Genomic DNA, 15,582 nt, shown 5'->3' with positions numbered 1-15,582 from the left:
GGCAGAAAAGCTTTCGAATTACAACTCTTTTTCAGTGTTTGATATTAAATAACACAGGGTTGGGAGGGTGGCTTAATGGCTAAGGTGTTTGCCTTACAAACACAAGGTGCAAGGTTCAAGTCTCACAAGGGATAATTAGCTAGGCTTAAAATGGCTCGCAAGGGCAGTTAGCTTAGTACAGAACTATGAACTATGAACTTCTGTCACAAATAATTCACATCAAAAGCCAGCGTATCTAAAATGGTATACAAGTCACATGACAACTGAAAGAGTTAAAATAAAAGTAAAACTACTATGCACAGCCTAGTGAAACAGAAAAATACTATAAAATCATAAAAATTCCCTTTTAAATTTTAAAATAGGTTTAATGTTGTTCTTAACATTCAGCCCTGGTGGTGTATCAGCTCTAAAGAAATTTACCCATTTGCTTTCAGCTATTTCTGTTTTAGCGACCAAGTCACCCCCCCCCCCCCATAGATTAGCCTAAACCTTCTGAAGGATCCAAACTTACATTTATGATCTCTGTCCATAGATATAATGTGTTTATTTAATGCATTAGTATCAACGCCTCTCCACATTTCAGACAAATGGGACCCTATTCTTTCAATTTTTGATTCGTCTTGCCAATGTAAAAATTATCACATTTAACACAGTTAGCAAGATAGATAACATTATCTGTAGAACGTGTGGAAAAAACATCAAATATAAATATTTCTTAACTGATAGGGTGTGTAAATATTGATTTCATTGCAGTTAATGCAATTATGGCAGGGAATAAATAGTACCTTTTCTATTAACATTGCATATATGTGATTTATCAGAAACTAAATACTTATAACACAACTGTTTAAAACTTTTCTCTTCTTAAAAATAAAATGGGGTAAGTCTCCAACAATATTCCTAACTTCAGGATTAGACTGTACAATTACCCAATTCTTCTGTATCGCCCTCTTAATCATAGGCATATGCCTGTTATATTTATTAACCTGTTTTTCCCTTATTGCTACATTATTTCTATTACAGAAAATGGTCGACCATAACTGTTACACTCAGTTAATGCTGATTGCATAGTTTCATTAATCAACACACTATCATAACCCCTGAGATGGTAATCTTCAGGCATAGTAACCATTTCAGAAACAATATTCTCTTCATTAGTGTTTAATCTACTAGCTTGAAAGAATTTACTTTTTACCACACTTCTATAAATGTGCCTAGGGTACCTGCTGTCAAAATGCAGAAATCTAGTAGACCGGACATCCTTCCTATATATAACAGTGTTGATCTTCCCTTCATTAAGTGTCACAGTTACATCTAAAAAGTTAATTTTTTTATTTGAGTATTTCAAATTAAAAATAAGAAAATCAGTTGTATTTTGTAATTCAGTAACACATATATGTAAATATTTCACAGTGCCAGTCCGTATTAGGAAGATACTGTCAACAAAGCCACTTTCATAATGTTGTCCTGTACTTTTTCAAAAATATTTTTAAAATTCCGTCATCTCCTGTAGACTATAATAGGGTTTTTATTTTTCACAGTATTATCCTCACCCATAATGTTCCAGTTCTTATTTATTATCCACTTAATCAAACTAGTTTCTAAACTGCAGGTAGTAATGGCAGTACTGGATTAGTATATATAGCATTGTATCAAAAAAAAACTGAAAGGAAATTGAGAGATCACATATACAAGCATGTATATTTATTTATTTATTTTATTCATTTTACATTTGTTAACCAGGGGTGTCTGACTGAGCCGAAAATGCCCTTTTTCAGCAGAGGCCCAATGAGAAAAGCTCCACATAGAAACATTACAGATACATTTAAATATTTAGACATGATCAGTTTACACACAAATTACAACATACATGTTTTTACAGTGGTATGCAGCACATCAACAGTTACAGTGGAGAGAACAAACAAGAAAATATTAATTTAAAAATAAATTTAATTAATAGATTTGTGGTGTACACCTGAAATTTGGAACATAGGTAGAATACATACATAGTACACAGGTACAGTGCAAACATTGTACATTAGCCAGTGTTTGTGAGTAAGAGTGAAAACTATTATCAAGTACGCTAGGTTTAGTATGTGTACCTGATCTGCTTTCACTAGCTTGACATACATAGTACACAGGTACAGTGCATACATTGTAAATTAGCCAGTGTTTGTGAGTAAGAGTGAAAACTATTATCAAGTACTCTAGGTTTAGTATGTGTACCTGATCCGCTTTCACTAGCCTGCGAAGTAGTCATGGCACAGCCAACTTTGCTTGAGATGTTGACTAATGAGGTTTTTAAAGGAGGCTTTGGACAATGTGTTTTGTATGCTAGTGGGGACAGAGTTCCATTTTTTAGCCAATGAACTGCTATATAGTGTGTCTCCAAAGCTATTGTAGCTGTTGGTGACTTCTAGTAGTAGTTTGCTTGATGATCTAAAAGGCCTTTTGGCTGAGTGATGTTGTACTAGGTTTTTCAGGGCAGGGCACTTATTGGGGATAGTAATAAATAGAACAACAGAGGCAGAGCTGATTGTAGGTTAGGAGGTTGGGCAGTTCAAGTCAGTGGCGCTGTCTCAAAGCAGTACAGTGATCAGTTCTATATGAGAAATTTGCAGCAAAGTGGGCAATTTTGTTATAGCAGGCTTCCATTTTGCTTAGTTCAGTTTTGTTGATATTAGTCAGAATGGGAGATTCATAGAGTAGGGTGGATAGAAGTTGTGAGCAAGCAATGGCTGATCTTGTGCTGTTGGTAAGAAATGGTTTGATATGGTAGAGTGACCCCAGTTTGCCATGTACTTTTTTAATAGTTAAGATGAGATGACTATCAAATTTTAGGTGGGAGTCTATGGTTATTCCCAGTAGCTTAGCCTGTGCCACTGGAGCGAATGGAGTAGCATTTGTGGAGTAGATAGTGAATTGACTGTTTGTTATCAGTGTTTTTGTTAGAACTGGTTATAATCATAAGCTGAGTTTTCTTTGGATTGAGAATAAGTTGGGCTTTGGTAAGGTAGTTTTCAACATCAGAGAATGCTAGTTGAGTTGTTTGCAGGAGGGTGGGAATGTTTTGTACAGCACAGATTAAGGTAGTATTATCTGCATACTGAATGATAGATGCATGCTGTGTGGAGGTATGGAGGTCATTTGTGAAGATTGTGAATAGTAGTGGTCCTAAGATAGAACCCTGTGGGACTCCTATAGTTATGGGCAGCTGAGGAGAGAGAGAATTTTCCCATTTCACAGCTTAGTACCTGTCAGTTAAGTAGCTTTGGAACAAGGTAAGAATGGAATTTGATAGGTGATATTGGTTTAGTTTGTTTAGCAGGATTTGGTGTGAGACTGTGTCAAATGCTTTGGACATATCCAAAAAAAGAGACTGACACCTGCAGGCCTTCATTTTTGAGATGGTTTACTGTGTCTGTGAAGCAGAGGAGGGCTGTAGTGGTACTATGGGCAGATCTGAAACCATGTTGAGTAGATGACAGGATGCTGCTGTCTAGGAGATATGTTACCACCTGGGTATGGATGCATTTTTCTAGGATTTTGGCCATGGGAGAGAGTATAGCAATGGGTCTGTAGTTATTAAGTTCAGTGGAGGTCCCGCCTTTATATATCGGTGTAACAGGATATTTTCCAGAGTTTGAGCACATAGTTTTCAACAACTGATCTGCTTATGAGAGTGGAGATTAGGATAGCAATAGCATCTGCTGTGAGTTTCAAGAAATAGCTGGGGAGTAGGTCGGCTGCTGTTGACAAGGTTTTTAGTTTGGAGAGGATGCTTTTGATTGAAGTGGTGGAAACTGTTTTGAGGGTAAAGCTTATATTAGTGTTATTTTTGTCAGGGGGATAGTGAGGTTGGAACTGTCCTGTGATACTAAGGATAGAATTGAGTTCACAAAGTGGGAGTTGAATTGTGTTTCAATGAGAACTTTAGTGTCAGGGGTGGTTGGTTTGGGAGTAGCCTTTTGGGTGGGTTTTAGTAGCTGGTTTACATTTTTCCAAAATTTTTGGGGGTTGTGTTGGTATTGAGTTTGTAATGTCATGTAGTAGGATTTTTTGTCCAGCCTAATGCATTTTTTGCACGGTTGTGCAGTTCTTGGTACTTGGTTAGGCTTTGTGTTTCTTTGTTTTTTTGATAGTAAAGCCAGGCAGTGTCTCTGGACTTGAGGATTTGTTTGGTTTATTTACTGAGCCAGGGGTTTGTAGAGGTTCGAACCTTGATTTTGCACAATGGAGTGACAGTGTCTACGTGTTGTAGAAATGTTTTGTTGAAATATGCCACAGCCTGGTCAAGTGGGAGGGTTTTTAGGGGGGGTCCAGTCACAGTTACAGAGTAAAGTATTGAGGACCTCAGGAGATATTTTTTTTTGTGTTTCTAGTGGATTTATAGTTAGTGGTTTTGCATATGCTTGTTCTACTGTGTATAAGATATATTATGTTGTGGTCAATTAAGGTGTCTGGGAGACTACCTGTGTGGGGGTACAATGTAGGGTTGTTAGTTAGGACCCAGTCAAGGATGGATTCCATTTTAGATTTTCTTTCACATCTAGTTGGAATTTGGACTAGGTGCTGGTAGCCATGGAGTTTTATTAGATTACTTGGTGGTTATATGAGATTAGGAAAGAAAAAAATACTAATGCACTGTTGAAACATATTCACGATTTTCCTGAACATATTTTTAAATTAATGGTTGTCACCTCACAGTATGACATTGTCCTGTTTGATTCTCAGCTAAAGCGTCTTCTGTGTTGAGACATGCGTGAATGGGTGTACCTTCGTTGAAGGTTGTGTGTCAGAGCTGGCAACTCGGTACGTAAAAATCTACTGACAATCATTAGTGGACCGGAGTTCCGCTGTGGCGACCCCTAACTGGGAAAAGGCGAAAGATACAACAACAACTTTTAAATTAATGGTTTAACACCAAGTGAAGAAAGATGTTAGGGGTGGACCTTGGCCGATTTACATAGAAAAAAAAGAATTCTATTGGCAATTGCAGTTGCCCTCATGTAATTGGCCAGGTCTTAATGAACACACCTCCATAACCTGCCTATTGAAATTGAGGGCTTTACAGAGATAAAACAGACAAAGGGAAGGTATATTAACTTGTTGAATAATAGTTTTTTTATATTAATGATTTATATTTATTTACATGTAAAGGGGAATGTATTTATTTTAAGAAACCTTTAAGTACTTTTTAATGAGTAGATGACAATTTTAATTTATTATTACGATGCTATAAGATTTTGTTTAAGTATTAATTATCTGCTGACTGAATCATATGACTGCCAATGTGCTATTTATATTGGCTTTGAAGAACTGAATATTTATCTGATGAAGTCTGGCAAAGTGTAAGACAAAAGCACTCATTTTATTGTTTTATTGAAGATGTATGGTCTGTCTATTCCAGTGCTGTTTTTTTCTTTTCCTTTTTGGTTTTATAATTGGTGCTTTTTGGGGGTTTTACTATTTCCACATTGACCTTCAAAACATATTCTACAGAACTCATGCTCACACATATCATAAAAGGCTTTCACAGTGGGTGTACTTAAAGGAATATATGTATTCATTCTTTTTGATCACTTACAATATTATGCTCATTTTTATGTAGCAACTTAAGATCAATATTACAAACAGTCTTTTCATTTAAAGAGTCATTTATAGTTCCTTAACTAGAAGGTGTAAAGGTAAGCCCTTTATCGAAAAGTGGCAATTTTATATTTTATTTAGTTTATTTTACATTTGTTGACTGGGCTGGCCAACTGGATATATGTCCATTTTCAGCAGAGGCATAGGGAGAAAAGCTTCAACGAACACAAATATTAGTTATTTTACATGACTGATTCTAAAAATACAGGTACATCACAAACTTTTAGCAATTCTTTACATTTCTTTACATTGCTGGTTGAAGAATCTTTATACATGAACTGAATTGGGAAATAATACAGGAAGATGTTTGTAATGACATGAGATTAATATATGGTTCATAGGTTCATAGGTTCATAGGTTCATACTAGGCTATCTGCCCAAGGGCATTTATAAGCCTAGCCCATAGTTATTTGGCTTTCGCCACCCCTTTAGTTTGAATAAAACTATGCCTATTATTTTGCTGTGCCTCTGTCAAGCAGTGACACTGAAGTAATCCCTGGGGTATATCTGCGATCCCCCATCCATTGGTCAAGATTCCTCTTGAACAAGGCCAGCGAGGTGCTCTGCCTCACATGTACCGGGATTTTGTTCCACAGCATAGGGAGTCTCTGGGTGGTGAATCTGTCCCTCCAGCATGTTCTATTAATAACCGTGTCAAGGTTTAAGTCTCCCGCCTAGGTTAACAGAGGAGCACCGACTTGGTACAGAAAGAGTACCATGTACCCAGCAATAAGTGAGGAAGTTAGTCAGGGTAGCACAAGGGCATAACCAATGTGTTTTGAGGTATAGTTTCAGTTTGTTTTTAAAAAGTGTTATTGAGGAAAGCAAGGTCAGGTCACTAGGGAGTGAGTTCCAGGTTTTGCCAACAGTGTTAGAGAACAAGGAGTCACCAGCCATATTGTTAGTTTTGCTTATTTGCACAAGTAGTTTGTTTGATGAGTGTTGGGTCTTAAGATTATTGTAGGGGTGATAAGGTTAGTATTTAGAATATTTAAATATTAGAAGCAGTGGCAGTCACAGAATCACCACAATATTAGATGTAACAAGAGGAAAGCTAAGTCATGTATAGCTTCACTACATTTAGGCAAATTATTATTAGTTGTAATGCTACCTGTAAACTGCTGAACCAGCAATATGAAACATTATATTGGCTGAGGTGGTTGATGCTAATGTCATCTGCCTTTACTCTTTCAGCCAATGAAATATGTGGTAGTTCCTAAAATGATATCCAGAGAAACGAAAGTGGACAAAACCACTGGATGGCAGCATCAGTTTAGATTTGAGTAATAGTACAAATAGGGTAATACACCTTGGATTATATCTAGTTTTAATTATTTATTTATATAGAGAGATATACATATATATTTTATATAAAAAATTGGGTTTTAATAGTAATAAAATAACACATATTTATTCATTGACATGGTTTACATAATGTATTCCAACACCACACATATCGGAAGGCAAATGAGATTTTTACTATAAGGAAGAATATGGTATGTTTTAATTCAATATTCATGAGATGCACTGACATCTGATTAGTTCAATTGAAATGCATCTCAGTGGATAGGTTTTTTTTTTAATTTTTATGAGTATTTAAACTGCTAATTGTCTTTTTTGGTTAGAATCTGATGAAGTTCTGGTTTATGTTGGACGAAAACGCAATTGTCTTAAAAGAGCGTTAATTTTTTGTGAGTTCGTTTTGCCTAATAAACTACTACTGCTTTGGACACTTCTTTCGTTTCTCTGGATATCATATTTACTGGTGGTTTGTGTTGTTGGTGAAATATTTTTCGTAGTTCCTAAAATCATTCATATCCTGGTTTAGCTTATGTTTCTTGGTAGCAATTAATTTATCTTCCAAGTGTTTCAGTTTTTCTTCAGCTGGGGTGCCTTCTGTGCGGAGTCTGCATGTCCTCTCTGTGGTCACATGGGTTTCCTCTGGGTGCTCTGGTTTCCTCCCATATCCCAAAGACATGCTGTAGGTGGATTGGACACTCTAAATTGGCCCTAGGTATGAGTGCATGTGTGTGCCTTCCGTGGAAAGTTGAGCGCTGGGCTGGCAACTTGACACCATCAAACTTTACTGCCAATCTTGAGCAGACAGGTGATCCACTGTGGCAACTCCTAACCTGGAAAAGCCGAAAGAAGAAGAAGAAGTACTATACTCATTCAAAACACTATGAAAGTCAATTGAGTTAACTAACTTGCCTTCTCTGCCATTGCTTCTAATATTAGTCATATTGAGAGAAATGTAGGTAGTTTTGATTTCTCCACTGTTGCTGCTGCTGATTGTAATGCCTATCTATAAGAAGAGGTTAATCGGATCTCCAGTGACAACATTTTTTAGGATCCCCACGTGTACATCTACAGCTACCTATTCAAATAAAAAAGCAAAAATGTGGAAGAACAAGGGGAAGAAACAAAGGAAGAGAAGAAATCATACTAACCAGACAGACACAGGTGGGACCCCCAAACCTTCATGAAGGTAAACCAAACACGAGAAGCAAATTTCAAAACAAATAACTGTTGGTTCTACTGTGCATAATTTATCAAAATACTTTCCTTCCAGAGATGAACTAGCACTTTTGGATAAAGGACTTACTTTTATAGTATCTAGTGAAGGAAATATAAATGATAAATGACCCTTTAACAGAACTAAGACTGTTTGTTCGTCATATTGATCTTAAGTTGCTATATAAAATTGAACATAATATTGTAAGTGATCAACCAAAAAGAACAAGCATGTTTATTACTTTAAGTACACCCACTATTGAAAGCCTTTTACGATATGTGTGAGCATGAGTTCTATAGAATATTTTTTGAAGGTCAATGTGGGAAATTTTGCAATTTAAACATAGATGAAAGAAAGGCCCTTTAAAATCTTTATACTAATAATGACATTATTATTAAACAAGCAGATAAGGGAGGTAAGGTTGTCATTATGGATAAAAAACAGTATATTACTTGGATGTATGATATACTCTCTGATACCAAAACCTTTAAGAGAGTTGATAAATCACACCTGAATAATCTTATTTTTAAAGTAAAATCCTACTTGTATGACCAGTTAATAGAGAATTATATCACTCCTGATTTATATAATTAATTAATTATATATAACCAACCCTGTAACCTGTTATCTATGGATTACCAAAGATTCATAAGAATCCAGACATTCCATCTATGAGACCTATAGTTTTGGGTAATCATTGGGCTACCACAGCCATTTATAAATATTTGGAGCTACCGACACTCTTACAACTTAGTCGTAGCTTTTTTAATGATTCTAATGATTTTCTTAGTGCTTTATATTCCTGGTCTTTAAGTAATTTGGATACTAACATTATGGTTATAACCATGGACTTTAAATCATTATTTACAGTAATTTCTAATGACGTTGGGATGCAGTCAGTAAGGGAATTTGTTATGTTCACATAGTGACTTTATAGGTTCATAGGTTCATAGGTTTATACTAGGCTATCTGCCCTAAGGCATTTATAAGCCTAGCCCAAATTATTGTGGCTTACGCCACCCCTTATATGAAAAAATACTGTGCCCATTAGTTTGTTATGCCTCTGTCCAGCAGTGACCCAGAGATGATTCCCGGGGTAAACCTACGATCTCCCATCCACAGGTCTAGATTTCTCTTGAACAGAGTCAGCGAGGTGCTCTGCCTCACATGGACCGGGATTTTATTCCACAGCATAGGGAGTCTCTGAGTGATAAATCTATCCCTCCAGCACGTCCTATTTATATCCGTGCTAAGGTTTAAGTCGCTTGCTCTAGTGGTTTTGGTGGATTTGGATTTTTTGAGGTGGAGCATGTCCATTAATTCCGGGTTGGACATGGCCTTGTATGTCAGTCACCTCTGAGCAGACGGTATGCGACTGAATAGAGCTGGAGTTTCTTCAATCTGGCAGCATATGACAGATTTTGGAGTCCCTTTATCCTTTTGGTGAGGAACTTTTGGGGTCTCTCCAATTGCTGCAGATGTCGGGTGAGATACATCCCGAATGGGGCATTGTACTCGATCATTGGTCTGATAAGTGAAGAGTACAGGGGAACAATGACCTCACTAGATCTGGATGTGAATCCCTTCATGATCAGGTGGGCAATGTAGAAGGTCTTTCTAACCACTTTAGCAATGTGAGTGTCAAAAGAAAGGCCACTGTCAACCTGGGTCCCCAGGTCCCTGATAACCTCTTCTGTGCTTAGTGGATTGCCACCTATATGGTAGCTTGGGGTTACCTTGTTTTTCCCGAAGGGTATGACTATACATTTTTTGGCGTTTAACTTCAGGCCATGGCTCTGGCACCAGCTATCTGTTTCCGTGAGTCCCTTCTGAAGGATATCCGTGTCCGATGCACTTTCCACTATGGCGCCCAGTTTGCAGTCATCTGCAAACTTTGTCAGCCAAAGTCCTCCCATGTTGGCCTGTACTTCTGAGAAGTAGATGCCAAACAATAGGGACCAAGGACCGAGCCCTGTGGGACACCACTTGTGACCGGCTTGGAGTCTGACACAGCGCCAGCAACTCTAACCCTGTGGGTTCTGTCCTTAAGCCAGTTTGCAACCCATCTTGTGACATATGGGTTTACATTTAAGCTGGTAAGTTTTTCTACAATACCCAAGTGGGGTATTGTGTCGAAAGCCTTTGCAAGGTCAAGGTAGGCTGTATGGACTGCCTTTCCCTCATCAATGGCCTTGGTGACTATTTCGAAGAAGTCGACCAAGTTCAAAAGGCATGATCTTCCCTTGACAAAGCCAAACTGGGTCGGGTCCAATGTCTGCAAGTCCCCTATATCTTTGTTTATGAGCTCCATTATGATCCTCTCCATAGCTTTGCAGACTAGACTTGTTAAGCTTATGGGGCGGTAATTACCAGGGTCCGTAGAGGCGCCACCTTTGTGGAGTGGAGCTAGAATTGAAATGTTTTGCTCAATTAGATTCATTATTGAGTAACATTATTTTTATATTTAATAAAGAATGTTTCCATTAGCTACTGGGTGTAGTTATGGCACCCCAGTGGCTAATACTTATGCAAATTTAGTTCTTTCTAACTACGAAGAAAATCATATTTATAATGACTATTCTCTGGGATCTTATAGTAATAGATGTTTACTTTTTTACAAATGCTTTATTGATGATATCTTCCTAATATGGACTGACAGTATGGAAGATTTACATATATTTGTTACTGAATTACAAAATACAACTGATTTTCTTATTTTTGATTTAAAGTATTTGAATGAAAAATTTAACTTTTTAGATATAACTGTAACATTTAGTGAAGGGAAGACCAACACTATATATAGAAAGAATGTTGAGACTACTAGCTTTCTGCACTATGACATCATGCACCCTAGGCACATTTATAGAAGTGTGGTAAAAAGTTAAGTCGTTTGAGCTAATAGATTAAACACTAATGAAGAGAATTTTGTATATGAAATGGTTAATATGCCTGAAGATTTTCAACTCAGGGGTTATGATAGTGTATCAATTAATGAAACTATGCAATCAGCATTAACTGAGCATAACAATTATGGTCTATCATTTTTCTCCAATACAAATAATAGGGGACAAACAGGTTAATAATTAATTAGGCTATATTATTAAATATAACAGGCATACACCTATGATTAAGAGGGCAATACAGAAGTATCAGGCAATTCTACAATTTAATCCTGAAGTTCGGAATATTGTTGGAGACTTACCCCATTTTATTTTTAAGAAAGAGCAAAGTTTGAAACAACAGTTCTGTTATAAGGATTTAGTTTTTGATAAAACATACATATGCAATGTTAATATAAAATGTATTATCCCCTGCCATAATTGCATTTACTGCAATGAAGTCAGTGTGAACACTACCTTTACACACCCTGTCAATAAACAATTATTTATGTTTGATGTTTTTGCCACATGCTCTACAGGTAATGTTATCTATCTTGCACTGACAAGACAAATCAAAAATTGAAAGAAAGAATAGTGTCCCATTTTTCTGAAATATGGAGGGATGTTGATACTAATGCATTAAATAAACACATTATTTCCATAGGCAGAGATTGCAGATTTAAGTTTAGATGGGGGAGGGGTGACCTGGTTACTAAAACAGAGGTAGATGAACACAAATGGATATATTTCTTTAGGGCTGATACACTGAATGTTAAGAACAGCATTAAACCTATTTTAAAATTTAAAAGGGAATTTTTTATGATTTTATAGTACTTTTTATGATTTTAAGGCATGTTTCTGTTATACCGGGCTGTGGATAGTAGTATTATTTTTATTTTAACTCCTACAATTGTTATATGACTTGCATACCGTTTTTTGATATGTTGGCTTTTGATATAAATTATTTGCAACAGAAGTGCTATTTGGTATCAAGCAAAAGAGTTGTTATAACTTGAAAACTTTACTGTCTTTTAACTTGTTGATTTCATTGTTGCTATCTAATTTTTGCTGTTAAATTATTTTAAGATGTTTGAGTTCCCTGCTTCTGTTTTGAAGGTGTGGGGAAAAGTACAGCAGGACTTCACAGTCGTGGGACTTCTGGAAACTGAAGCAGAAGCTCTAGCTGTGGTATGAGAAATTGAACATTGTGTGAGCAGCCATAGGAAATATGCTTTTTGTTCCATGTAAAGAAAACTAAACAGCATCTACTATTGTGGAATAAGCAGAGAGCTGATTCTATAAGCTTGTCTTGTGCAGCAGTGACTCCAGTGCCTTAAAATGGTACTAGCAATGAAGACAGAAAGAGGGACATCTGACGGTTATAGAAAGACCATATTCTGATGCATCACGCATCACTCATTACATTTTAAATATGGACTTATTTTGTTTCTCATTATATTTTAAATATGGACTTATTTTGTTTCTGTTTGGTACCTTTCTGGACACTGGAAGAAAGATAAACATGTTTGAAATCAGGTAAATATGAATAAATTAACATATTTGAGGACTAATAATGGTTTGTTTATAGGATCTGCCTATAAAAAAGATCTAAATCTATTGCTGGTGTTGAAACCTCATTAGATTTTGTATTGTCTTTCTAAGGATGTCAGTAATGCTTAATTTTATATTGCTGCAATGTTACGATTATAAATACCACTACCAATTTTGGGTACCTTCCTTAAATGTATTTCATGTAAAAATAGACCTGTGTGCTGAATAAATCTGTATACATGTTGTATGTAATAGTACAAACTGTAAAGTCCTACTGCATGCAGTTGTGAAGCAAATTGTTCTGTTACTGAGCGCACATCCACTGCAGGGGTTGTGGATGTCAGGCAGATTAGATGTGCTAGCATATGTGCTATTGCACAAATACTTTACATACTTGCAGTTGGCATATTTTTGTTTTGTTACTACTTATACCTGAAAACTCTCCTCTCCATATTTCCCTAACCAGAATTTTCCCAGCCAAATGGCTTCCAATATTGCATGGATGAGGTTTTTCCATGTTGTTCAAAATACACATTTTGTATCCATTGTGTTTAATGCACCCCAAAATGTTTATCAAAGATGTCACATACTGCAGTGAAGAGGAGTCAAATATTGAATCAGCTACAATGGCCCCACTGTTCTGCGGCTGCAAGCACACCATTATGGTTCATTTTTCAGTGATGTCTGTGAAGTATGAAACCCTGGTGTTCTTCATTGCTCTAAGTCAACAGTAGTAAAAAGTAACTTTTGTAACCCTAACCCTGCTAATTAACCTCCTTTGTATTCAGTAAGTATGCAGATAAAATGTGCCATTTCACTACTGCAAGTTTTGCCTGTTTATTAGCAGAATCCTTTTGAACTGTCCACAGCATTTTGCATAATCTGTGGACATGTAAACAGACACGCAGATAAACTGGCTATGCCTTGTATATCTGCTCAGGCAACATACACAGCAGTTAATACAATTTTTTCATCTACCTGACTACATCACAGTCTGATTTACATTTTATGTATTGTATTGTATTACATTATCAACTGCTCTTTGGTAATACATTTTTATCATTATCTGGCCTGTATGTTCAATTGCACTGTTGTATTTTAACTTGTTTTTATTTGATTTTCTGGCAACTTTTTATTATTTTGGTTGAGATTTTCTCCCAAGGCCTCAATTATGAATAAAAAATAACTAAAATATTTACAAAATGATAAATAAATATACCTAGCAACTCAAAGACTCATACACTTGGCTGAAATCTGCTACTATGAAGCCCAGGTGTCAGCAATCAGTAGTTCAACTCCTTATAGCCAGGGTAATAGCTGGCTCATTTTGCACCCAGTGTTGATCCCCAGTTGTAGTGCTCCTTGAGCCTAGGTTGAGGAGCAAAAAAAAAGGGGGGTCCCTTCTATGATCTGGTGCTCATCCTCTCCTAAGGAGGAGGGCCAGATCCTAGCCCCTCTCACTATCACCCACATTTACATGCAGAGAAAAAAAAAAAAAAGAAAGAAACCCTGATACATTGGATACATTGTGCTTGGGGTCACTTCAGCCTGGCTCTGCTTCACATCACAGAATATTTTTTTTTCTTGAGGTACATTAACTTTTAAATTAAAAAGGAGTGCTCGGGTCTCCTCATGAAGCAAGATAAGTGGGTATACAGTCCCACCCCAAAGAAAATACAACTTTTTTTTTTGATCATTCATTCATTTGTTTGCAGAATGGCAGGTTCTACTGAAGTAGTCTGTAACTGAAAGTACCATGCCCTGTCTTCTCAGCGAACTTTGCATAGGGCTTCAGCATTCCACTCAAGTTCCATGAGACAATTCATGAAAGCACATTAGGAGATGATGCTGCATAAACCAAGGGTTAGGACTCTTTCTAGCATATCATCATGTTGTGTTTTGGATTTTCATATCAGCGTTTAACTCATTACATTCGAGTGACACCACCAGGTGCATCCGCAATTAACTCCTACTGACACCCTCTAGGCATCAAATATTGCTTGTTCATATTTGCATCAATAATTCCAAAACCATGTTATGTGCAAGGTTTTAAAAGATTTCATCTTAAAGCTTACACAAATATAAACTCAACTGCATTAGTATTTGACCTGAAACAACTTTTGGTAAACCTCAGAGTTTTTTTTTTTTGCTTTTTTTGCCTGTACCCTGTCCCATCCCCAAACTTAGATTTGAGGTAGCAAAATGGTAGAGAAGAAGAGAAAACTCCGCCACTGATTTGGCAGTTTTTATTTAGTCAATTGTCATTTACTAGAATTGCTAATCAAAGATTGATACACTAACAACATTTTTTATTGTTTCACTTTCTGATATAATGTCAAATAGAATCATATTAATTTTTCATACTTGTCAGACATGAGAGTATCTAATAATGTTATGTTGTCCCCATCTCACTTCCATTCTTGCTGGTTTGGCTCTTGCTGGTTTGGCTCCAACTCAGCCGTATACTATAGCTCGAGAGCTTTTTACTGGCTTGAGGCTAGCCCCTATCCCAACATGCCTAGCGATAGTTACCCAGATCTTGTTTGCCGCTTGCAGCATCAAGATTGCTCATAGTGGCTCAGGCTAAGTATTTTCTTCTTCTTGTGATATTTCAGAATATTTTGCATTCAGATAGTTAACTTTTGTTAGTTTAGTGTTAGAGTGTGTTCACCCTAGGCTAGCACTTTTCTGACCTTTCTGCTGATACCTTTTTGTTGTTGTGGCCGTCGTTTTCCTTTAGGCCTATCTTGTTCCCTTGAACCTGTTTGACTTCAAGGGTTCCCTGTTCCCTTTCTCTCAGCCCCGTCTTTGTTTTAGGGCCCATTTTTCCTCTTCATTTCCCTTTCTCTTTCCTTATAGGAGCAGCCATTTAAGTTCGAGGCTCTCCTGGGTTGGGGGAGTTGCCATTTAACTTAGAGGCTCTTCCCCTTCCCTGCTTTCATTTTCTGTTTAAAAAAAAAAAAAAAAAAAAAAAAAAAAAAAAAAAGT

General features: G+C 36.7%; 1 protein-coding gene across 2 annotated transcripts in view; it reads left to right on the top strand.

The window, feature by feature from the left end:
• Positions 1-13,659, top strand: part of IL34 (interleukin 34) — an 825,440-nt gene extending 811,781 nt beyond the window's left edge. For both annotated transcript variants that reach the window (XM_044081308.1, XM_044081309.1), the window contains one exon: positions 12,160-13,659. In XM_044081308.1, coding sequence (XP_043937243.1) covers positions 12,160-12,212 — 53 coding nt within the window. In that variant the 3' untranslated portion in view covers positions 12,213-13,659. The remainder of the gene's footprint in view (positions 1-12,159) is intronic.
• Positions 13,660-15,582: the final 1,923 nt, after the last annotated feature.

Source organism: Protopterus annectens, chromosome 8.part0, assembly GCF_019279795.1.
Source record: "Protopterus annectens isolate FY-2018-M chromosome 8.part0, PAN1.0, whole genome shotgun sequence".
Classification (NCBI taxonomy): Eukaryota; Metazoa; Chordata; order Ceratodontiformes; family Protopteridae; genus Protopterus; species Protopterus annectens.
Note: the sequence above shows the minus strand (reverse complement) of the source record. Positions and strands in the feature narration are given on the sequence as shown.